Below are 25,906 nucleotides of genomic sequence, written 5' to 3'. Positions count from 1 at the left end.
TGTTACTGGGTCAAAGCTTGTGTGTGTGTGTTTAAGATGGAAAGAGAACTGTGAAATTAGTATCATTGAGGTAACAACAAGAACAGCAGCAGCAGCAGCAGCATCAGTAACAACAAATACAACAACAACAATAATAGTAACAATAATGATAAGCTCGACCATCAGCAAACCAACCAGACAGTCTAAATGAGTTTCCGACAGTTTCAATATCTGTATGTTTTCAGTTCGTATGGCGCAAAACATAGAAATAACCTATATAATGACTGACAGTGCCACTACCATTAATACTACAAAAGAATTAATAATAGTAGTAATAATAATAACAACAATTGCAACACATCCATCCAGTCTTCGCACGTCACTCTTACAGATGCTGCCTTTCCGAACCCTGTATCACGCAAGTCTGTCAGGGTGTCACTGTGCAAATATCCTGAAGGCATCGATTGCAAGCGCTAAGTGTACACAGCGTGAAGAGAGAAGTGGTGCGTCTATTGGACTTGAGACTGGGTTGCCTTGAAGGGAGGTAGTCAGCTTATCAAGTGCCCTGAGAGGGAAGGGCTACCGTGATCAATATACGTCGTATCTGAGGTTCTTGCACTCAGCCGTGTTGCGGTATCAGCTCACTAAAGGCCACGTGTTTGTGTGGGGGAAGGGTACTGGTGGGTAGAGAGAGAGAGAGAGAGAGAGAGAGAGAGAGAGAGAGAGAGAGAGAGAGAGAGAGAGAGAGAGAGAGAGAGAGAATGTTCGTGTGTGGGTGGTTGGGTGGATGGGATGATAATTGTGTGTGTGTGTGGACGAGTGAGTAGGTGGATAAGCGGAGTGAATCGAATAAGAGGTGTGCGGGTAGATGAGTGTGTGTCTATGGGTGGGTGACTAGGTGAGAGGATGGGTGAGTGGGCGATAGTTAATTTTGTCGGTGAATAAGTAGATGGACGGGTGTGGTAAATCGGAGAACATGTGTGTGTGTGTGTGTGTGTGTGTGTGTGTGTGTGTTTGCATACGCGTCCTTCAATCAATTACTTTTGCATGTTTTTTTTTACTTCTTCTTTCGTGGCTTTATATTCTCGGAGCAGTGTTGTGTGCCGCCCTCTTGGCGCTGCACGAGGCGCTAACACGTGCTGGAGTCGCAACTGTGTCACAGGAGACTTTCACTTAAGACTGTGCAAGATGAGTAATGAAATGAGGCATGACTTACTTAAAGGGAGATTAAAAAGCGATTATTACAGCAGATAAATTACTATATACAAGGTGCTAACAAAAGTGCTGGGCTAATTAACGAGGTGAACAGCATGACAGAATATCTTCAAGGAGTCATCATTATTCAGGTCTTGATTAGAATGAGGCTGAGGAGGTGGTCTGATTGCTTGGCCACACTATGTAACCCCTTCCTCTTCCTTTCCATCCCCTTGACACACACACACACACACACACACACACACACACACACACACACACACACACACACACACACACACACACACACACACACACACACACACACACACACACACACACACACACACACACACACACACACAAAGGTAGAAAAGAGGGGAGCAAGTGTGTGTGTGTGTGTGTGTGTGTGTGTGTGTGTGTGTGTGTGTGTGTGTGTGTGTGTGTGTGTGTGTGTGTGTGTGTGTGTGTGTGTGTGTGTGTGTGTGTGTGTGTGTGTGTTTGTGTCCGACGTTTATGGTATACCTGTTCTAGAGCTCATTTGCAAAGCCCCAAGGACAGTGAGAAGTTGCGGAACAGCTTTGATATATTGCAATACGTTCTACTACTAGCCTTGTTTTTATTATAATAGCAACAGAAACAGTAGTAGTATTAATAGTAGTAGTAGTAGTAGTAATAGTAGATAGTAGTAGTAGTAGTAGCAGTAGTAGTATTTGGAGTTGTTGTTGCCGTTGTTGCCACCTCCCTCTTCACCAGAGTTTCATGGCTTCCTCCTTCCTCATGACAAAGGTTACAGGACTCAAGGTCCCTCAGTCACCATTGGGCACGTAGGCACTGAACCAACTGGTGCCCCCACCCTCTCTCTCTCTCTCTCTCTCTCTCTCTCTCTCTCTCTCTCTCTCTCTCTCTCTCTCTCTCTCTCTCTCTCTCTCTCTCTCTCTCTCTCTCTCATCTCCCTTTTTTTCTCCAACACCAACGTCGCCATGATAACATCCTCGGTCTGTCCTTTACTTATAATCTGAATTGGAAACTTCACATCTCATCTCTAGCTAAAACAGCTTCTATGAAGTTAGGTGTTCTGAGACGTCTCCGCCAGTTTTTCTCTCCTCCCGAGCTGCTAACTCTGTACAAGGGCCTTATCCTTCCATGTATGGAGTATGCTTCACATGTCTGGGGGACTTCCACTCATACCGCTCTTCTAGGTAGGGTGAAATCAAAAGCTTTTCGTCTCATCAATTCCTCTCCTCTAACTGACTGTCTTCAGCCTCTCTCTCATCGCCGCAATGTTGCATCTCTAACTGTCTTCTACCGCTATTTCTATGCTAACTGCTCTTCTGATCTTGCTAACTGCATGCCTACCCTCCTCCCGCGGCCTCGCTGCATAAGACTCTTCTTTCTCTCACCTCTATTCTGTCCACCTCTCTAATGCAAGAGTTAACCAGTATTCTCATTCATTCATCCCCTTCTCTGGTAAACTCTGGAACTCCCTGCCTCCTTCTGTATTTCCATCTTCCTATGACTTGAATTCCTTCAAGAGGGAGGTTTCAAGACACTTATCCTTCAATTTTTTGACTACCGCTTTGGACGCTTTTCTGGAACTGGCATCTCAGTGGGCTTTTTTTTTTTTTATTGAATTTTTGTTGCCCTTGGCCAGTGTCCCTCCTACATAAAAAAAAAAAAAAACTCGCCATTTATTAGAACCGTCCAGTTTACTATTTTTCTCTTACCAGGATAATTTAGAACACATTTAGTCTCTCAGTAAGGAACTGTACTTTCTGTTCCTTTTCTCCATCGTTTCTCTCCTTCTCCTCTTATTTCTCCTCATGTCTGGACCATAAAGAATGAAAACTGGACGCCCATTAATACCCTTATATATTTTCTTCATCGCTTATTAATTTCAGTGAGAGAGAGAGAGAGAGAGAGAGAGAGAGAGAGAGAGAGAGAGAGAGAGAGAGAGAGAGAGAGAGAGAGAGAGAGAGAGAGAGAGAGAGAGAGAGAGAGAGAGAGAGAGAGAGAGAGAGAGAGAGAGAGAGAGAGAGAGAGAGAGAGAGAGAGAGAGAGAGAGAGAGAGAGAGAGAGAGAGAGAGAGAGAGAGAGAGAGAGAGAGAGAGAGAGAGAGAGAGAGAGAGAGAGAAATATACTCGTTAACTCATCCAGTGTTTTCTACTCTACATCCTTTCTTTTCTCTTTAGTCTTCCTCCTTTTCCTTCCCTCATCTCTCTCTCTCTCTCTCTCTCTCTCTCTCTCTCTCTCTCTCTCTCTCTCTCTCTCTCTCTCTCTCTCTCTCTCTCTCTCTCTCTCTCTCTCTCTCTCTCTCTCTATTTCCTGCCCCCTCCCATCCCCTTCTTCAGTCATCCCAGCAGCCCATTACAGGCAACAGCGACCCGTTTGCTGAGCCGTTCAGAGAAAGCAACGGCGGCGGTGTGTCTGTCTAGTAGCTGAGCAAACAGATGGCGGCCCAACGGCGGCTGCTGACCCGCCCGCCTCCTCGCACCACTCCCTCCACGACTTCCTCCCTCCAGTCAGTTGCTACCCGCCCCTGTCTCTCTCTCTCTCTCTCTCTCTCTCTCTCTCTCTCTCTCTCTCTCTCTCTCTCTCTCTCTCTCTCTCTCTCTCTCTCATTCTTCTTGTACTCTTTCTTCTCGCTTTCCCTTCTTTCTCCTCTTCTATCTCGTCTTCCATTACCTCCTCCTCCTCCTCCTCCTCCTCCTCCTCCTCCTCCTCCTCCTCCTCCTCCTCCTCCTCCTCCTCCTCCTCCTCCTCCTCCTCATCTTCCTTCTCCCTACTTACTTTGATGAGAATTATTATCATCTTTGAAGAAGTAACTTTTCTGTTTTGACCTTTCGTCTCTCTCTCTCTCTCTCTCTCTCTCTCTCTCTCTCTCTCTCTCTCTCTCTCTCTCTCTCTCTCTCTCTCTCTCTCTCTCTCTCTCTCTCTCTCTTCTCCTTTCTTTCTTCACTTATTTGAGGCCCCATCACTTTGGCGTAGGAGAGGCATAGGAATGTTATTCATCCCTCTAGACATTCACTATCTCAAGATCCGCGAAGACTGTGCGCCCATCTCAAGTACATTATTCAAGGGTGTGGCTAAAAAGAATATAACGCATTGATAGGAAGATTAATTTTACTATAGAGGAAGAGGACGACGAAGAGAAGGAGCAGGACGAGGAGGAGGACGACGAAGAGAAGGAAGCGGAGGAGGAAGAGGAGGGGATGGGGAGGAAGAGGAGGGAGAAGAAGCAACTAGAACTTCTATTAACTGGACAGAACTGGTGCCAAAAAAGAGAGAGAGAGAGAGAGAGAGAGAGAGAGAGAGAGAGAGAGAGAGAGAGAGAGAGAGAGAGAGAGAGAGAGAGAGAGAGAGAGAAGAGCAGGAGGAAAAGGACGGGGAGCTTCGGTGGTGGTTGATGGTGCAAGGGAAGGAGGAGAAAGAGGAAGAACAGAAAGAAAGAAAAGGTGAAAGAAAGGTACGCAAAAGAAGTTTGAACGTACGAGTATTATGACGAAGAGGAATTGAACTGTAAAGTGTAGATGGTTTTGCAAAATATACCAAACGAGTATTGACAAGAGAGAGAGAGAGAGAGAGAGAGAGAGAGAGAGAGAGAGAGAGAGAGAGAGAGAGAGAGAGAGAGAGAGAGAGAATAATACTTAAGTTCTTTTCTTTTCTGCGAATTCCAGCTTGCAAATTTGCGTAACTTTGTGGAAACACATTTTTTTCCTTTTTCTTGTTTTACCGAACTGATCGAATGAAACTGCATGATTGTTAATGAAAGCTTACCTTAGAATTAGTCCATTGCAAGGCTGTGGGTGAAACTGTACCCAAACTAATCATATTCTCAGGTCAAAAGGTAGACTTGATATAATCTAAATGAACCTCTCAACACTTGTAAACGAGGAAGTCTTTTCCGCAATTTGTGTAGACACTCTGAGACTTATGAGAGAGAGAGAGAGAGAGAGAGAGAGAGAGAGAGAGAGAGAGAGAGAGAGAGAGAGAGAGAGAGAGAGAGAGAGTCGTCCTCGAAGGAATGTATTAGAATTCCCAGCTTCTTGAGATTTACGGATCTTTTATGGCAGTGACCAACCAACTTTTTACTGCCAGCCGCGAAAAAGTGAGACGGCCCGCACTTTGGTGTCCCAGGGATCCTCAGGCACATCTCAATTCAATTCAGTTCTTTATTGTCATAAGCAGACACATTATATTACAAGGTTAAACTATATGCATTAAATAAACATATGTCAATGATTTGCTCGACAATGAGGACTGATACCTTATGGTATATTTTGCCCTCCTCTCTACAATTTACTCATTTTATAACGTGGGCTAATTTAACATTTTTTTTTATTTTATGCTACCTCCAGTCATTTTGATTAATAATAAAGCTACCTGTTATCATTTACATATTAATTAAATACTTTTTGATTCTATATTTGTATGTTGGTAAAGAACAATGATGATATACCTTCCCTGCCGTTTCATTCCATACATGAGTTGCATTAAATCTAAATGCTTTGTGTATCATCGCTGATCTGCCTTGTGGTAGACGAAGATTAACTCTGTGTCTGGTAGGGTAACAGTTTGACATATTTGTACATTAATTTTGCAACACAGTATATATAAACTTGAGAAAATGACAATATTTTAAGCTTTTTAAACGCATGCTTTTTAAGCGTATGAGGTTTGAATCCTGGCAACGGTCCGAGAGTAAGAAGGGCATCCACTCGGGGATATCATTTCCAAAATGCCAAAAGCAAGTCCTTCGTTAAGAGGCACCGTTCTAACCTTGATAGACTAGGGAAACTAGACGTAAAACCGAAAAGAAAAAGAAAAGTGAGCACCCTTTGCCGTTGAGTTCCTCCACTCGCCCATTACTACTCACTCCTCCATTCACACATTCGCCCGTACATTTATTCATGTCTCCGAGGACCGGGCACGAAGTAGAAATACGGGGTTGAAATTTGTTTCGTAATCATGAGGCAGGAACTGGCGTATGGGAACATTGCGGCAGATTACAGGACGGGCAAAAATTCATGGAGAAAGTTTTTGTCTTTATTTTACTTGTGAACTTCTCATCTTAGAGAGAGAGAGAGAGAGAGAGAGAGAGAGAGAGAGAGAGAGAGAGAGAGAGAGAGAGAGAGAGAGAGAGAGAGAGAGAGAGAGAGAGGAAAAAGAAAAAAAAGTCAACACGAGAGTAAGGATGATGAGGTAAAAGAAAGTTCTTGAGAGGAAGCAAAGTTCATATGAAGAGCTAGGGAACTTTTTTCTGGGGCTTTTCTTTTACTTCGCTCTCTGGAAGTCACATTTACGCACGCCTGTGATGTAGAATGAACTGAAGGAAAGGGAGCAGGGTGTTAGTGGTTGAAAGTCCATCCATAGGCACTGGAATAACGCAAATTAACAAGAAGGAAGAACAAACATCCACAGACTTGTTTAGCGTGACAAAGGTGTTTGTGATAAGCCACAATATAATGATATGTACAGTAAAATCCCTCTTATCCGGCATCAACGGGACCGCCGACATGCCTTGAATATTGCCGGATACTTGAATAGAAGTGAAATTATGTCCACAATCACCACCCTACACTCACGCATCTTACCATAACAAAGATCAGCTGATCTGATCAGCTGCTTAAGTGTAAGCACAATACGCTTCCTCTTTTCTACAACTTTAGGCATGATGAAGGCGTCAGGCGATAAACAGTGCACACGCGGGACTGGTCACTGAGTAAACACAGTGCAGTGGGGCCGCGGGTGGCGCGAAGCAGTGCGCTCTGGTGGCGAGGGGACAAAGTATGCCTCGCGCGGAAATTTTAATCGATTTTATGAGTACACATTGATTTTTTATTGATTTTAAGGCTCGGGGAAAGATGTGCCGGATACTTGAAGCTGCCGGATACTCGAATGCCGTATGAGAGGGATTTTACTGTATAGGTTAGGTTAGCTTAGGTTAAGTTGGGTTAGGTTGGGTTTATAAGAGAAGCAAGGCAGTACAAAAGGTGAAAGACGTAGAGAGGTGGATGTTGTGTACGGATGAAAGAGAGAGAGAGAGAGAGAGAGAGAGAGAGAGAGAGAGAGAGAGAGAGAGAGAGAGAGAGAGAGAGAGAGAGAGAGAGAGAGCAGTAGATAATAAATGTTTAATAACTAAACTTGGGATAAATTATTTCAGTTCACACACTGGATTGGCCATTATCTAACTGATTACTGAATTTCAAGTTTGTGTTAAACGAACGTCCATCAGATAACTGTTCTCGTAAGCGGCGTAAGGAAACAGTGTTTTATAAGTGTTTGCAAAGTTTTTTTTTCTTTTTTTTTTTTTGTTTCTCCTTAGCATGTAAGAATAAAGACGGAAAGCAACGGAGAGATGAATAGAAGGGACGGAGAAAGGGTAAGGTATTATTAAAGGAGAAAAGATCTGTAAATGATTATGGAGGAAAAGAAACGCGAAAGGATGGATGGTATGAGAGGAGAGGAAGGAAGGGATGCTGGCTGGAGGGGCACCTGGAGCAGGAAGGACGGGAGCAGCGCGCGGCCTCATCAGGTGGTGGTTCAAGAATCCCGATCCCTGCTGGCCCCGGGCACCGCGCGCTCATACAGATTTATGGAAACACACACACACACACACACACCGCGTAGTATAGTGGTTAGCACGCTCGGCTCGCAACCGGCTGCCAACCAAGAAGGCCCGGGTTCGAATCCCGGGAGCGGCGAAGCCAAATGGGCGAGCCTCTTAATGTATAGCCCCTGTTCACCAAGCAGGCAAGTAGGTACGGGATGTAACCCGAGGGGTTGTGAACCCGAGGGGTCATGACCTCGCTGTGTCCGGTGTGTCGTGTGTCAGTGGTCTCAGTTCTACCCAAAGATCGGTCACTATTAGCTCTGAGCTCTTTCCGTAGGGGAACGGCTGGCTGGGTGACCAGCAGACGACCGTAGGTTAATCAGACACACGCACACACACACACACACACAGCCCGCCCGCCCGCACGCACGCACGCAAGCACGCACGCGTACACACGCACACACACACACACACACACACATACACACAGAACCATCACTCAGTATGGTAAATTTTATGTTTTAATTTCCTACATTTTGATCATAACAATGATATTGCGTGAGGTAAATTTTAATCACGTTACCCTGATCCGTCATTAAACTGTTTAGGAAAGGGATTAATTTGACACAATTGCCACATTTCCTAAATGCTATTGGGTTTTGCGATAATAATTTTAAAAAATAATGAAATCCAAATAGATCATTGAGTCATTCATTCACTTATTCGCAATATATATATATATATATATATATATATATATATATATATATATATATATATATATATATATATAATATATATATATATATATATATATATATATAGATAGATAGATAGATAGATAGATAGATAGAGAGAGAGAGAGAGAGAGAGAGAGAGAGAGAGAGAGAGAGAGAGAGAGAGAGAGAGAGAAGAGAGAGAGAGAGAGAGAGAGAGACTGCAAAACAATCTTTGTTCTTGACAGAAGATTTAACCAGAAGAAAATATGTTTTTCTTTTTTTTTTCATATTAAGCAACAAACTCGAGTCAGAGATACTCATGTTGACTTTAATTCTAGAGATGAACTCTGGGAGGTAATGAGATGCTTAGGGACGACGTCAGGACAACACATGGTGACAGTCCGACAACAGAGGCAGGAGAGAACTTACCCAAAGAACACACACACACACACACACACACTTGATTACCCACCTGTGCTGGACACGTAGCCATTGCAGGAGCCTCGCCGCGTTGCCTCCACCACCGCCTCTACGATCTCTGGGGCTGGCTTGAGGTTCCCGAACACCGTTGGGTCACCTGTGAAGTAGAGGAGGGTGGGCAGCTGAGCCAGGTGTTGTGGTGGTGATGGAAGTGGTGAGCACAGCCTAAGTGATGATACTGCTAGTGTGATATTTGTGAAGATGGTGATGTTGATGGGCGAATATAGCGGTGATGGTTATGATATATTGATGATGAGGGCGTGGGTGGTGTAGGTGTTGGTGTAATGATGGTGCAGTGAATAGCCTATGAAGGTAAACAGTATTCTTACGTAACGCTGCTGAAATTATATATTTACTGATGTGGTACAGCTTTCATGATTTTCACACACACACACACACACACACACAACCACACACACACACACACACACACACACACACACACACACACACACACACACACACACACACACACAAAGTGAGAGAGAGAGAGAGAGAGAGAGAGTGAGAGAGAGAGAGAGAGAGAGAGAGAGAGAGAGAGAGAGAGAGAGAGAGAGAGAGAGAGAGAGAGAGAGAGAGAGAGAGAATACTCAGAATGCCGACAGGTTAGCAGTCGGACGCTGGGGAGTGACCGGTAAACTTAAACTCAGGAAGAGCCTGTTGTTGGTTTCAGGGACTGTCATGTGTACATACAGGAGCCTCCTTGTGCAGATCAACCAGCCTTTTGCAGTTTCGATGTTTTCTTTTGTTGTGATGCTCGGGGCGTTGCTTAGCACTGTGTGCCTCACCGACGCTCCCAGCACCTCTCCACACCACCGCTCCCGCCACGCTGGTGCCCCCACAGGACATCCGCTTCTAATCCTCCCTTTACTAGACTAATTTTATTAATCAATAACCATAGAAAATAAGGGAAGCTGCAATAAGGCATCAAGGTTACACGTGGCTGTCACTATATAAAACAATTCAATTGACGTGCCATATCCCGTAGGACGTCGGCAACCATGGTTTGCCACTGCTCCCTGTCTCTAGTTGCTTGTATCAACTGAGCTGCAGACATTCCTCCCCCAGTCACTCGCACCAGTCCATCCATGTACTTCTGTCTTGGTCTTCCTTGTGGTCTCTTGCCTTCTATTTTACCAGTTAGAGATAGATGTTCCAGTCCCTCTCTTCTCATAATATGGCCCAGGAAGCGCATCTGTCTACTCCTAACCGTACTCATCAACTCTCTTCCAGCACCCACCCCTTGCAACACTTCTTCATTTGTTCTTCTTTCTGTCCAAGATATCCTAAGCATCCTCCTCCAGAACCACATCTCAGCTGCTTGAAGTCTTTGTTCATCTGCCTTTCTCACTGTCCAGGACTCACAGCCGTACAACAAAACCGACCATATAAAGCATTTCACAAACCTTCTTCTTGTACCCAATGATATTTTAACATTCGTCACCAAGTTTTTAATCTTGCCAAATGCATTCTTTGCAAGTACTATTCTCTTCTTTATATCCATCTCACATTTCCCATCACATGTGATTGTGCTTCCCAAATAATTAAAGTTGTCTGTTTGTTAGAGGGGTTCTGCATCAAGTAATATATTTATTTGTGGCGGTTGCTCCTCTTTCGATACTACCATCGCTTCCGTTTTCTTTTTGTTAATTGTTAGGCCTCTCTGTCTGCTTGATCTATTTAGTGTGTTAACCAGGTCTTGCAGTTTGTCTTGGGATTCCGCCAGCAGCAGCGTATCGTCTGCATATCTTATGTTGTTGATGTTGGTGCCTCCCACTTTTACTCCTTCCATATCTCTTAAATCCCTCATTATAATTTCACTGTAGTAGTTGAAGAGATCAGGGGACATCACACATCCCTGTTTCACGCCTCTCTTTATGCTCTGCGTCTCCGACTCTTTATCCCTTACTCGCACTGCTGCTTCAATATAAAACATGCCCATCTATTTCCACCTGTCATCCTCACACGTGACCGCTGTGCACTTCAGGAAGAACATCCGTGCATTCCGAGCCATCTCTACTTACTGATGGGATTTATTTAACCACACCCAAGCCTAGAGCCCCAAGATGGTCACGTGACCTCAACCTGGAGCCGCAAGGTGGTCACGTGACATCAGCCTAGAAGTCCGAGATAGCCACATAACCTTAGCCTGGAGCCCAGAGGTGGTCACATGACCACAGCCTGGAGCCCCGAGGTGGTCACGTGACCTCAGCCTGGAGCTCTAAGGTGGTCACGTGACCTCAGCCTGGAGCCCCGAGGTCGTCACGTGACCTCAGCCTGGAGCCCCGAGGTCGTCACGTGACCTCAGGCTGGAAACCAAATAATGATCACGTGACCTCAGCCTGGAGCTCCGAGATCATCATGTGACATCAGCCTGGAGCTCCGAGATCGTCACGTGACCTCAGCCTGAAAACCAAATAATGGTCACGTGACCTCAGCCTGGAGCCCAGGGGTGGTCACGTGACCTCAGCTTGGATCCCAAGGGTGGTCACGTGACCTCTTATTGCTACTAATTTGTAAAATTATTTATAATTCAAGTATACTCATATCTCTACCCAATACACATGCATACTTACATACATACATTCATTCACGAACAGAATTGCAGTTACAATGTCTTTGGAAGGAAAAATCATTAATGTAACTGTTATAAATATACAGGGTGTCACGGGAGGAAAGACGTATATTCTCAGAAATGAAAGATCAAGTCATTCTAACTTGAAAATATTCTGTAATCAAATACTTTTAAAGCCATGGTTTAGAAGATACAAGACATTTAAGTATGAGCGCACATCAATGGCAAGTGGCTGCACACAGGCCGTTATGATACCTCCAGCTGGTTGTTGTTGCCGTATGGAGTTCGTTATGTTTTAGCTGTTGTTGGTTACAACAATACACTGCGTTCTTAAATTCAGTTATATCTTTATTTATGAAAACTTTGATGAGTAATCAAGTAACATCCTCATGCAGCCAACGTCCACCATGGCTGCCCTCTCTTCCCCCCTCTCCAGTTCTTAACGCGTTCATATTGAAATGTCCTGTAACTTTTAAACAACGGTGTTAGAAGCATTTCACTATAGAACATTTCCGACTTGAAATGATTAGATCTTTTATATCTGAGAATAGGTGACTTTCCTCACGGGTCGCCCTGTATATATATATATATATATATATATATATATATATATATATATATATATATATATATATATATATATATATATATATATATATATATATATATATATATATATATATATATATATATATATATATATATATATAATTTATTTTATTTTTCACTTAAAAAAACAGAGTATTTTTGTTCTCTCTTTTCCTACTTTTTTTTTTATCCTGCAATGAATTAATTACTCTGTTCACAGAGGAAAAATGGAATAAGATGTTTTCTTTACACACAGTATTAGAGAGAGAGAGAGAGAGAGAGAGAGAGAGAGAGAGAGAGAGAGAGAGAGAGAGAGAGAGAGAGAGAGAGAGAGAGAGAGAGAGAGAGAGAGAGAGATTCGTAGCCTGCATACATACATACATGAATGCCATACATATGTAGATAATTCCTGTTGATAACCATGTACACGAAACACTCCCCGATACGCGCGCACACACAGACACACACACACACACACACACTTGCTGCTACTGCTACTACTACTACTACTACTACTACTACTACTACTACTACTACTACTACTACAGTAATAATAATAATAATAATAATAATAATAATAATAATAATAATAATAATAATAATAATAATGAAGTAACCAGCAGTGAGTACGTGTTATTTCGCAGAGTTCTACTAAGAATATTTACGTATCTCGGTATTTTCTCTCTCGGAAGTTCACCTCAAGACAAAAGATCGAAAGTTTAACAACAAATCTTTCCAAATTGTATGCATTGTCCACTATACTACTGAAAATCACCGCTTTAATTTCATGGCCTAAACTCAAAGAAACCTTATTGATTTTGGTGCGGTCATCCTCCCTCGTTACTGATGTGTATTTTCTCACATTAAACGTGATTACGCCTTCCTGCTCTCCTGAAGGCGGGTTCGATTATTGTTCATTGGTGAAGAGCTTATCTCGTTCTTTTCTCATTCTGCCTTTGTTCAGATAGAAGGGGCAGCACCGGAAGTACGTATGAATTATCCAGACGTGTAAGAATTTGCTATTGGATGAAGTTTTTTGTTTGTTTGCATATAAAACACACACACACACACACACACACACACACACACACTTGCGTCGTGCGCGTGCGGTAAGTCAGCACAATTACACACATTTAACTCTAGCAGACACACACACACACACACACACACACACACACACACACACACACTTGCGTCGTGCGCGTGCGGTAAGTCAGCACAATTACACACATTTAACTCTAGCAGACAGAATTTCATTTTTCTATTTAGTATCATTGTAAAGTTCATCATCATATATAACTGTCACATAAAATATCACTCATTATCTAAAAGAAAAAAAAATGTGTTGCTAGGGTGATGACACAAAACAGTGAAGTGTTTGATGTTGCTTAACTAAATAGGAGGAGAGAGAGAGAGAGAGAGAGAGAGAGAGAGAGAGAGAGAGAGAGAGAGAGAGAGAGAGAGAGAGAGAGAGAGAGAGAGAGAGTGTGTATGTGTGTGTGTGTGTGTGTGTGTTTCGGCTGTAAGAGTGACACGAGTGTAATTGTGTAATAATGCTGAAAATGTTAATTCTTCAGTATACTTGACATCTTCCAAAGTGTCACGTCACAGAGTTTGTCATAGAAACCCCCACAACACTGATAACAGAAACCGGCGCAGGGAGACCGGCGTTATAGAAAATGGAACCTTGTGTTGCCGGCCTAGCACACTAACTCAGGTAAAATGTTAATTTCCATCACAAGTTTTCTTGCACTGGTGACTTGATATGAATTTTACTCCTTAAACGTTTATGGCGTGTACAGTCATAAACAGCGATTATCCATGACTACCACATTATAGTGTCTAATCTTCCTTCCTCTTGCTTTTTGTTTTGAAATAATTTATGTCCAACGAACGCGAGCGTCTTTCTCTACATACTTAGAAAGGCAGTAAAATAATGTAATAATGTGATTAGCTCGGTGTGTTTCCTGTGCTACGCTTATCGCTTATCGGTTGCAAATGCAATGCTTGTTTGAATCTAGTGTATGAACAAATTTCTTGCAGAACATGATTCAGTACATCACGGTCATGTTTCCAATAATATATTTTATTTAAATAAAACCTGGGGGTTGTATTCTGACGAAAGTGGAAGTCTCTTTATATCACCATTACCTTTCATGATTGCTTAAAAATGTCTTATTATTCTGAATGATCTCGTGGCACCTTTAATTTTGATATTTTATTAAGAAATTATTATTACGTCTAATTGTAAGGTGTATGCGAACATACGAGTACAGGCGCAGAATTCCTTCACCGTTAGAAGTAACCTTTCCATCCTCTACAGTGGACGTGGAATCCTTACGAGAGGGGATTAAAACTTTAAAAAATACATTCATTAGTGGGACGTAGATTGAGAGAGGATCTTACGGATGCATTCATGTGACATAAGAGATATAACAAGGATGAAATAAATTGTTTTTTGTGGTTAATAATTAGGACAGGAATAGAAAAAACGAGCTCAAGCTCGATAAAATTAGATAAAAAAGAAAAAAAAAATGTTCTCTGTAATCGGGCTGTTAGTGGGTCACTGGTGAATTACTAGGGAGTCTAAATAACAAATTAGATAAATTAGATAATCCTAATAAGTGGATATGATAGGTGTGTTTTATACGGGGACTGCCACTGGTAAGTTTATTGGCTTCATGAGGCTTCCCTTTATATATATATATATATATATATATATATATATATATATATATATATATATATATATATATATATATATATATATATATATATATATATATATTGTTCCTGTCATATTTATTTCTTATCTTTTTTTTTTCTTCTGATGAACAACTGATTCTTTGTTTTAGAATGCTGCGTAACGCTGATCATAAAAACGTTCTAAATGCCATTATCTTTAATTTCCGACGCATATCTTCTTTACTTTTCATCTGTATTTTTGAACGAATTATGTATTTTTATAACGAATGCATTTTAAAATTATTGCCCCTATACACCATATCATCAGAAGAACGCTACAAATAATAATATTCAGAATTTTTGTTTTTATCACAAGAATGTCTGACGCTCGGGATGGTTATAACGTCATGTTGATTACACAGCTGCAGGAATGTGGCAACGTGAGCATGATCGCCGAAGGTGGCATCATAGTGGCATAGCTAATCACACTGCTCATTTTCTACCTCTTCATACTGAATGACTCATCCACGTCATTGCCACAACTGTCCACCAAAGGCACAGAAAATGGAGTAGCTTAGTTTTATTATTGATTCTTCTTATCATTATTTGTTTTGGCCTGGCCTGCTTATTGGTGCATTATTTATTTTTACTTTCAAGTGTGTGTTTATTATTTACAATCATATACACGATGGCTGAATAAAATACTACTTTTCATGAACCTTAATTTGGATCCAAGTTTCAGTAAAGTGAAGAGTGTCTTTGGATCCCACTGTGTGTTGCCTGCCATGCCGTGGACAGTTGGAATCATTAAGCGGTGTTTTCATTCACCCTCACGTGCTGCAGACAATTTGGCAGGACTGCAACAGACACCATGACCTAAAGTGCTATTGTATTATTATTCCATGTTTACCGTACAAGATTGTGTGTTTGTGTGTATATATAAGAGAGAGAGAGAGAGAGAGAGAGAGAGAGAGAGAGAGAGAGAGAGAGAGAGAGAGAGAGAGAGAGAGAGAGAGAGAGATTCACCGACGGATTTTTGGATCATTTGCTGTACTCATGATCGCCAGATATTCCCTCCCATTGAGAGCGCAGATTTTATGCAGTTAAATCAGCAAGTCCAGTCAGCTTTTCACAAGCCCTGCTCACACGCCCTACTTATTCCCCCTCCACACACGCCATGCACATTCACCGTGCACACACACCTACTGCTCACGGTGGAGAGAAGCTGCCCCTTCATCAGTGAAAACTTTGCAACCTGACCAAGGCGCGAACCTCAGCCTGCCAAGTGACAAACAAGGACGCTACCACTCAGCAAGTGTGTGTGTGTAATAATGATAGTAATATATGGTTTATTTCAGCCTTACCGGTTAAAAATCTACATATATTAACCCTAAGTAAGTAAGAATGTACACTACGATACTTTGACTGCCACGTGGCGCCGACAACCTGAACGACCAGGGCCGGAATGATCTGATCACCCGTGTGTTTTTATTTATTTATTTTTTTTTAAGTTGTGTCTGTGTATGCGTGTGTGTGTATGATTCAGGTTAGCAGGGAATCGATGAAATACTAAATAGTTACAAAATGAACAATAAAAACAAAACATACAACACGCCAACTTTGTAAAGACAAGCAATACATCATTTAAATAACAATGAATTCACTGATGTTTTGATTTGTTTGTGCTTACCAGGCATGATCTCTCCACCACCACCACTGTTAATACCATCACTACTGCTCTATGCCACATTCAGTCACTCTCCCTCACCTCACCCGTCCCTCCCACTCTCTCCAGCTTCTGCAGCTCCATCAGAGAGAGAGAGAGAGAGAGAGAGAGAGAGAGAGAGAGAGAGAGTGTGTGTGTGTGTGTGTGTGTGTGTGTGTGTCCTCGCCTCCTGATTTTTATTTTGATCTATATTTTATTCTATATTTTAAAAATATCATTTGTATATTTATCAACGTATTTATGTACTTTCTAGTTCTTTTCATTTGGAAAAGTAGTAGTAGTATTTGTAGTAATAGTAGTAGTAGTAGTAGTAGTAGTAGTAGTAGTAGCAGTAGTAGCAGAAGTAGTAGTAGTAATTATATATCTATTTCTGTTTTAATTATGTCATTCATCATACTTCACTTCAGGTGTGTATGTGCTTGAAATACGCGGATCCTAGGATCATCATGATATTTTCTCAGAGGATCTTACTTGCACACCGTCCCTCCTTTGCCCCCCACTCACCTCCTTCATTCCTTCCTCGTCCTTCATCGCTCCTCCTCCTTCCTTCACTCTTTCCACTCTGGACTTGCTTCGTCCTTCCTTTGTCCCTTCTTAATCCCTCCCTCCTCTCCTCGTCGCTCACTTATCCTTCAGTCATCTTTCTCTGGTCTGTCCCTCGTTCATCAGTTTTCCCTCAATCTTTTCACTCTCTTTCCTCTCTTGCCTCCTCCTGTTCCTGTCCATGTCACACCCCTGTCTCATGCTTCCCTCGTACCTCCCTCGTCCCTACCACAGACAAACACAGAGAAATAAAGACCAGGAAAGAAAGTGGTGCAAGGAAACAGAGACAATGACGCATGCAGTCCCAAAGAAAGTTAAATATTAGCAGTCAGATGTGAATAAAAGCAGCAATAAAAGTGAATTACTAGAAAAAAAATTTTTGAATTTTTACATTTTATGATGTCGTAAATGCAGACATTATCAATTTAAGAACTTACTACGCACTTCAAAACAAAAAGAAGAATAACACGCACAGAATCAGTGCACAAAAAAAGTCACAGTTGCCTTAAGACTCTTCCTAACACGCTCTCATTCTCACTGATGTTCTTTGCTGTCATAGCAGTCTGCTGTGCGAGCTTACCTGCCTGGCTTTGTACCTCATTTGCACCTAACATCTGCCATTCATTGTGCTAGATCAAAATCATTATAATCCCGAATCACAGGCTTATGTACAGTCATGACCAATAGACCTACAACACACTCGCACACACTCCACTCACTTCCACTGCATTAAGAGTTTTCCCTCAGTATTAAGTCCTCGGATCTACTTTTAATTTTCCAGTTGTCAGGATAAGGAGAATTTCAGTAGATCGAAGGATTTAAGATTATGTAAAATCACAAGGCACAATGGAAGTGAGTGCATGTTGCTTGACTTCTGACCACCACCACCTCCCCCCCATCCCCTGCACCACACACTACTGGCCACTTGCGGGTTCTGGGTCAAGGCAGCACGGGATTCGAACCCTTGACACTTCGTACTTACCTATGCCACTTGGAGAAAGGAGCTGCATATGACTGATACTTGGCGTGCTTACAGACTACAGACTTTAACTAGTCTGCATTCTGTCGACATTGACCTCATACTTATTCACATCACGTTTTATCACATTATACATTGAAAGTATCCCTCTTATTATGAAATACCACGGAGAAAAATAGAATATGGAAACAGGTGAGCAAAGGAAAAAAAACAATGTGCCTCACAAAAACAAGAAGACCAAGACCTATCCACAAGACAAGTGAAGAATTATCTCCTAAATCTTGTGAATCACAGAAACCAGGAAATTGGGTTTAGCTTCAGTTTTGCGATGCTGTATCTTCTGTCACAGTCTAATAGCGTATTAAACTCGTAGGTAGTGAGGAATAAGAGAGTATTGTGATTTTTTGCTTTATAATTACCTATTTCCTTTTATAGTTTGGTGACCAGGAGGTAAATTCGTTAACTTTTGAATTTGATCTTAGATTCAGTATCCAGTATGTAATTCATATTATATTCATAGAACGTGGTGACCTTATAAAAAAGAAGAAAAAAATAATTTCTCATCTACATTTGTATTTTACTTTAGTTTGATGATGAGGAAGTGCATTTACCTGTCAGTCTTGGTGTGTTAACGTTTGTATTTCTAACCTTGACCGTGCAGGTGTCCCATTAATTTGGTAGCCGGAAGGTTACTGGGGAGAAACAGTAGCTTTTGGTGGAACTCTTTTAGTGTCACTGAACGCAAAGATGGCGGTCGTTTACATTCTTTAGCCACTTTCGTAAGAAAGGAAGAAACATGAAGAACAAACTTTCTATTTCACACCACAAATCATACAGGTACAAGGACATACTCAATTTAATATACAATTTGAATGAATATTGTTCAATGTAAAGTGAAATTCGGTAGCAGTGAAGTGAAAAATAACTCATTCACAGATTATACAAAAAACTCAAGTAATTCCTTAATTTACTTTAAATCTCGAAAGTGTATTACGCAAGAAAGTGGCCATGAATTCAGAGGAGAAACGCACATCTTATCATGATAAGATTACCATTTTACTTCCTCTCATTGCTTCCAAGTTCACGTTTTCTCTCTTCAAGTCACGGAAAAAACTCGGGTATCTCCTCAACTCACCCCATTACTCCCACGCACATTACTCATCATTGTTAAAAGAAAACATTGGCCGTGAAGTGAGAGAGAGAAAACCCACACATGCTCTAGACTATAATGCTGTGACAATTGCACTGGCTTTCCTCACCTCCACGTTCACGTTTTCTCCCCTTAAGTAACGCCAAGCAGCATCCTTGGGTCTCTTAAAAATTACAGAAAGCGTCGTGACCCTCAAGAGAGACAACGCACATATGTAGAGTTTCTCTTCCTCTCTTCATTTCTGTGCCCACGGTTTCTCTGGTTAATAAAAAGATAAAATGAAGTAAAATAAACATGCTGAATTACATTAAGGAAGGTGTGGAGATCGTTAAGTGAGAAAAAAGATATAGATTTCGAGCTACAATATTTGAAACATTTTCACTTCGTTTCCTCGTTTCCACTGTTTCTCTAGTCAAGTAATTCATTCAAGATTAAGAAGTTGCTCGTAGGGAAATTTTCTCTATTTAGAGTTACACTAATTCATGAATCTCCCTTCCTCTCCTTCTTACCATAAATGCTCACGTCTTCAGTTAAATAGCAATGACGAGATTCCTTGCGTGTCCTAAAAATGCTGCGGAGAATAAAAAAGATTATTTCCCGACACGTGTTCTTATCTTCCACGTCAACTTGTCACGTGCGCGCAGCCGACCACGAACAAGAGAGAGAGAAAAAAAAAAAGGCAGCATGATCTTGGTCAACCCCGGAAATACGAGACCTTCCGTGTGTTACTGTTACCGTGGTGCGTAACATGGTGTGTGAAAAGCTGCGATGACTTTCGAGGTTTGTGTCTCCATCGGTGTTATATAACGATGATTCAAGCCGTCAAGGTTAGTGGAAGCGCTTAATGGAGAGGAAAAAAAAAAAAAGAACATATTTTATGATGTAAGGAGATGGATTGTTTTCACGGTTTCAAGGACATTTAGGAGAGAGAGAGAGAGAGAGAGAGAGAGAGAGAGAGAGAGAGAGAGAGAGAGAGAGAGAGAGAGAGAGATGGGGGGGAGACGAAAGCGCTTACACACACACACACACACCCGAAGGTACTGTAAGCCTGGCAAAAAAAAAGAAAACTGATGAGTAAATTATACAAGGGAATAAAGATGCAGAGAGAGAGAGAGAGAGAGAGAGAGAGAGAGAGAGAGCACTTACCTATGGAGAGAGCAATCATGGGCTTGTCTGGGTGAGGAACAATCTGCATGTTCTCTATTATGTTCCTGATGGGATTGAAGGTGTTCTTGGCGAAGGTGGAGGCGGGCACGTTCCATGACTTCCTGTCCCTCATGACGACTACGATGAAGACGACGACAGCTCACACAATACAACGGTCCGCGTGTTCGTATGTGTTCGTGTGTTATGTGCTGTTGTGACTCGCGTGCTGCCCAGTCCTATTTTTTATGATCTTGTTTGTGTGTTGTTTTACTTTTTTTAATACTTATTCCGTGTAATCTTCGTTTCTTTTGTTGCTACGTAGTGAATTATTGCTTTACGCAATGTGCTTATCGTGTTGTGTCACTCCTTGATGTATGCCAGTGTATGCGTGTTTCGACCAGAGGACACGAGCGACTCAGATTTTCTCACGTCACAATCCACACACGCACACACACACTCACCAGATTACACAACAGTCTTTATACGCAATGCTAATGCGTATGTTACCCTTTGAGTGATTTTTTTTTTTTTTTACTTAGAGAACAATATTGGCTAAACGTATGTGTCTCCTTCACTGTACAAAAAATATCACATTGGACACGCGACCTATTCACAGAACTTTTTTTATGTCAACTGTGAGTCTGTTCCTCTTCTCGTTTTCTTTGGTTACTCTAAATGTCCTCGAACACCAAGACTGAAAGGATATCGATCTATATGGATTCCGTTGATTAGTAATATGATTTTGTACAACGAATGCGAGGTTGTTTCAGCAGCGACGAGAGAGAATGATGGCTGATAAAACAATGGGCCGTTTTTAGTGGAATTGCAAGTATTGCAGGAGTATGGTTGGTGGAGGGAGCGGTGATGGTGGCAACAGGTGGTAGTGGCGGAGGCGGGTTGGTGACTGGCGGGCGAGATGAGTGGCGGAGTGTGTGTGCCGTGGCCGCGAGACTGGCTACTCCTGACTGAACTCTGGCCTACGTCCCAAACCTCACCTCTCCTCTCCCATTCTCTCCCCCCACCTTCCCTCCCTCCCTCCCTCGCACACCTGCCTCACCACCACCAACGCAGCAGCATCCCACCCTTGACATCTAATGTATTTACCTTTCTTTTTCTTATTCACCACATCCACCATGCCACCCCTCAGTACTTAAACACCGTATCTCTTTACTACTTCCTCCACTCCTACTTCACGTCCTGTTTACTTCACCGCCACGCCTTTCCTCCACTCTCAGGAATCCAGGATCTACTCTCTAATACCTGGTGTGATATGCCTTACCTCCCTCTCACTTAGTGTCTCCTTCCCTATCTCCTTCCATATTTCCTTCTTCATCTTCTCCTATTCTTCCTATTCTTATCCCTATCTTTCAAATCTATTCGCCACACAGCCAGATTCCATAAGTAGAAGACCTTCAGCCCCCCTCCCCTTCCTCCTCCACCTCCTTCCTCTCCCTTCTCCAACCAAACCCTTCTCTTCCCCTCCTCCTCCCCCTCTGTCTCCTCCGTATGTCTTTCTCTCCACATAGTAACTGCCGGTGATTTCAACGCCCCTAGAAGAAAACATTAATATATCCTCTGTTTTTATTCAATGAATGGGGAAAATTTAATTTGTGAGAAAAGAAGGTTTGTTTGCAAGCTCAGGAAGATACGACGCAGGTGTTTGTGTGTATCTTCGTCGTACATGAGCAGTGACGCAACTTCTTAACTACCACCACCACCACCACCACCACTGCCGCCGCCATCCTCATCGTCACTCAGTGTGAAGTTTTACTTATCTCCACTAATTTTTTTTTTATAGTTGGGTGCATTTTAAGGACGTGTCTCTATGGGCTGTTTGTTCTGTGTGTGTGTGTGTGTGTGTGTGTGTGTGTGTGTGTGTGTGTGTGTGTGTGTGTGTGTGTGTGTGTGTGTGTGTGCGCGCGCGCGCGCGCTCGCAAACAGTGACGTGCGTAACCAAGACTCCTTACATCACCACCGTCACCATCTGGCCATAAAACAACAAGCCATGCCAACTCCACCTTTGCACATTTTTCCAGACGTATCCGCATCAGTTCGTCCTCTCGGGAAGGTGTGTGGGGTGCGTCGTGGTTAAATGCCCGATGCCCCGAAGGAGGAATCGTGGCACGCAGAGCGTGATTGGTCGAGGGAAAGGTGAGGCGGCCAGCTAGCTCTGCCATTGGTCGGTTGGAGGACACACCTCCGACAGATCAAGATTCAAGTAATGCTGATATTTTGTTGTTTCAGCATGCAACGCAGCGCTTGTATATTATGCTTGTGTGTGTGTGTGTGTGTGTGTGTGTGTGTGTGTGTGTGTGTGTGTGTGTGTGTGTGTGTGTCGATTCTCTCTCTCTCTCTCTCTCTCTCTCTCTCTCTCTCTCTCTCTCTCTCTCTGTCCACGTGCACACCACGTCGGCAGCTCTGGGGGCAGTGAGAGGGAGGTGAGGTAAGAGAGGTGAATTGCCAAGTCGCTAGTTGTGTGCTGCTTCACCCAACGTCCTCCAAAGGCGCAAGTCAGCCAGTTCATGCACACACACACACACACACACACACACACACACACACACACTACTGGTACGTTTATTTTTGTTATGTTATTAAATCTATTTCTATTGGACACTTTTAGTGTACTTTTATATTCACTGTAGTTGTTGTGATCGATACAATAATAATAATAATAATGATAATAATAATAATAATAATAATAATAATAATAATAATAATAATAATAATAATAATAATAATAATAATATTAGTGTAATAATACAGTGTGTGTGTGTGTGTGTGTGTGTGTGTGTGTGTGTGTGTGTGTGTATGTGTGTGTGTGTGTGTGTGTGTGTGTGTGTGTGTGTGTGTGTGTGTGTGTGTGTGTGTGTGTGTGTGTGTGTGTGTGTGTGTGTGTGTGTGTGTGTGTGTGTGTGATACAGTTATATGAGAGTTTTATATACACACTAGTGGATATATAACATTATTACTTCATATGTCATCTGACTTCATTACCACCTTTTTGATTACTCGCCTTGTACACTGCACCACCACCACCACCTTCAGGCAATGGTGTGACCGGTGTTAACTAACGTAATGAAAGCAGCGATCTACTGATAATGAACGGTTGCTATTGGAGAGAAGCCTGCTTCTCTCCAAGGATTACTTCACCTCCCTACATCTCTTGGTGAGCCTAATGAATGTGCTGATGGGGACAGACAGGAGGAATGGAATAGGAGGTATGGAAGAGTGAAGCCTAGTTTGGGTGAAGACATGAAATACGCTTGTACGGTTCGCACTTTTGATGTTATTTTACGTATATGTAAATTCATGTTGCCCTTAGTAGAGTTTGATGTTTTATTTTTTATGTGTGTATTTTTCTGGCGCTTTTTTCTCTTTCTACTCTTGTTAATGACGGTTGTATTTTTATGTTAGCACGAGTAGCTGTACTAATTGGCGTATGATTTTGTTATCAAAATTTCTTTAACTTTATTACTTGTTATTTATTTATTTATTTATTTATTTATCTATTATTTTTTACGCTATCTTTTTTTTATTTTCTGATGCAGAGACACAAATATTTTGTACATCGAACTTGACTACCTACATGTACTGTTTATTCATATAATGGTATCCCACCACCACCACCACCACCATCACCACCAAGGAAGCAGCGTTGTGGTGGACTCTGGTTTTGTTTACTTGGTTCGGGCTTAGAGTCGATGGTTCGTCATCTCCAATTTCTTGACAGAAATATGCCAGAGATCGGCTCCCCCCATTGAGGTAATAGTTCGTCTTCCCTTAAGCTTCTTTCACCACCACAACCATTACTTTCACCATTCATCACGTTAGGTTATTCCCTTAAAAATAATTCATCTCTATTAGCCTGTACATAACATATAATAACTTATTAAAGCTACATACAACACCGGTTGTATGTAGCTTTAACCTGTCCACAGTCATGACTGCCACTCAACACATCACGCCACGTGTAACCAGGATTACATACTAGAGTCACGTCTCTCTGTAAAGAAAAAAGAAAGACGACTAAGTGAAAGTATTTTTTACTAGCTTATATCTCTCCAGAATATTATCCTCATAAACCTTCCTTCTTCTCGTGGTGGCAGTCCCTTTACGTACTTTTAACTTGGAGTTGTTGTTATACATCTTTGAGTGGGTGAGGAGAAATTTTTAATGATTTTGGATTTGACATTGATCCATTTTATGCTTCAAGACTATTTCGTACATAGACGGAGGTTGCGGGAAAAAAAAAAAAAAAGGGATAAGTTAGAGAGCAAAGTGATGATCAAATTACACTAGCACAGTATGAGGAAGACAGAGTGAAGAAGCATCTATGAGTGTATTGCCTCAAAACCCAGTAACTTTTCTTTTATTTCTTTATGAAATAACGCAACACTGTTTATTACGTCATTGATGAAAATGTTTTCTTTAGTAAGCAACTCTGGTTACTAATTTTATGTAGTGATACAACACAATAGTTACAAGAAAAGAGCTTCAAATCAGAACTCTGGTGTTAGAAATTTTCTTCATAGTCGGTGGTGAAAATTTGGAACGTTTCATATGAAGAGAACTGAAACTAACAGATTGTTGCACGCATGAAATTCATTTGCGAGGGAACAAGGACTCTTTTTTTTCTTGTTTTTTTTTCTATTCAAACAACCTGTTTTATGAACAGCCCTTATGATTCCTGGAAGGCGACCTTCATCTCGCCGCCGCCTTCTCAGTCCATTTTGATAATGACGAAGGGCAGACACAGGACAGAGACTGAAAATATAAAGGTGGAAGATGAAAATATCGCTTTGTTCCTCTACCGTTAGAAAAAAAAAAAAAAACAGATAAAAACATGCACTCGTAATTAATTTGAACACTGGACGGCGTCCCTCCTGGATTTTGGATGTGTGTGTTGTAGACTTATGGGATGAAACTAACGCGAGGCGAGGACTTGGCTCGCAACATGGCGATAATCAGCTACTTAGGTTTGTATTCTCGGGCATTTCGGCGCTTCACATAATATATTTTTAAGAAGTTGTATTAAGCTGTGTTGCATTTTTTTTTTTTTTTTTTTGTGTGTGTGTGTGTGTGTTTATATAGTTTAATGATAGCTTAACAAGAATCCTGCTTCATCTAAAAGGAAATCACCCCATGGGAATCCGATTAATGACTTCCATAATTTTTGAATGAAGAAAAGTCCTAAGGAATCTGACCTTACGGTAACGCACAAAACTAATATTTCATACAAACTAATGTACGCATAAGTACCACTGGGCTTACGACATCACCCAAACTAGGCGTTTTCTACTGTAATAAAAAAAAGAAAAAAAAAAAAAAAAAAAAATATATATATATATATATATATATATATATATATATATATATATATATATATATATATATATATATATATATATATATATATATATATATATATATATATATATATATATATATATATATACACGTAACAGATATAGCATTAAATTACGAGTCATTATCAATAAAGGAAGTTAAGTGCACATTTCTGAACATGAGTACCTGAAGGTACCACTTAAGAGTATGAAGGGAAATTCTTTCACCCTGTAGTGGAGC

The 25,906-nt window shown here is 41.6% G+C and overlaps 1 protein-coding gene across 1 annotated transcript in view; it reads right to left on the bottom strand.

Moving 5' to 3' along the window:
* LOC135104022 (tyrosine aminotransferase-like) overlaps positions 1-21,284 on the bottom strand; it is a 62,987-nt gene extending 41,703 nt beyond the window's left edge. Inside the window, 2 exon segments of the mRNA XM_064010886.1 lie at positions 8,918-9,022; positions 20,318-21,284. Coding sequence (XP_063866956.1) covers positions 8,918-9,022; positions 20,318-20,450 — 238 coding nt within the window. The 5' untranslated portion in view covers positions 20,451-21,284.
* Between the last annotated feature and the right edge of the window lie 4,622 nt (positions 21,285-25,906).

This window comes from Scylla paramamosain, chromosome 10, assembly GCF_035594125.1.
Source record: "Scylla paramamosain isolate STU-SP2022 chromosome 10, ASM3559412v1, whole genome shotgun sequence".
Taxonomy (NCBI): Eukaryota; Metazoa; Arthropoda; class Malacostraca; order Decapoda; family Portunidae; genus Scylla; species Scylla paramamosain.
Note: the sequence above shows the minus strand (reverse complement) of the source record. Positions and strands in the feature narration are given on the sequence as shown.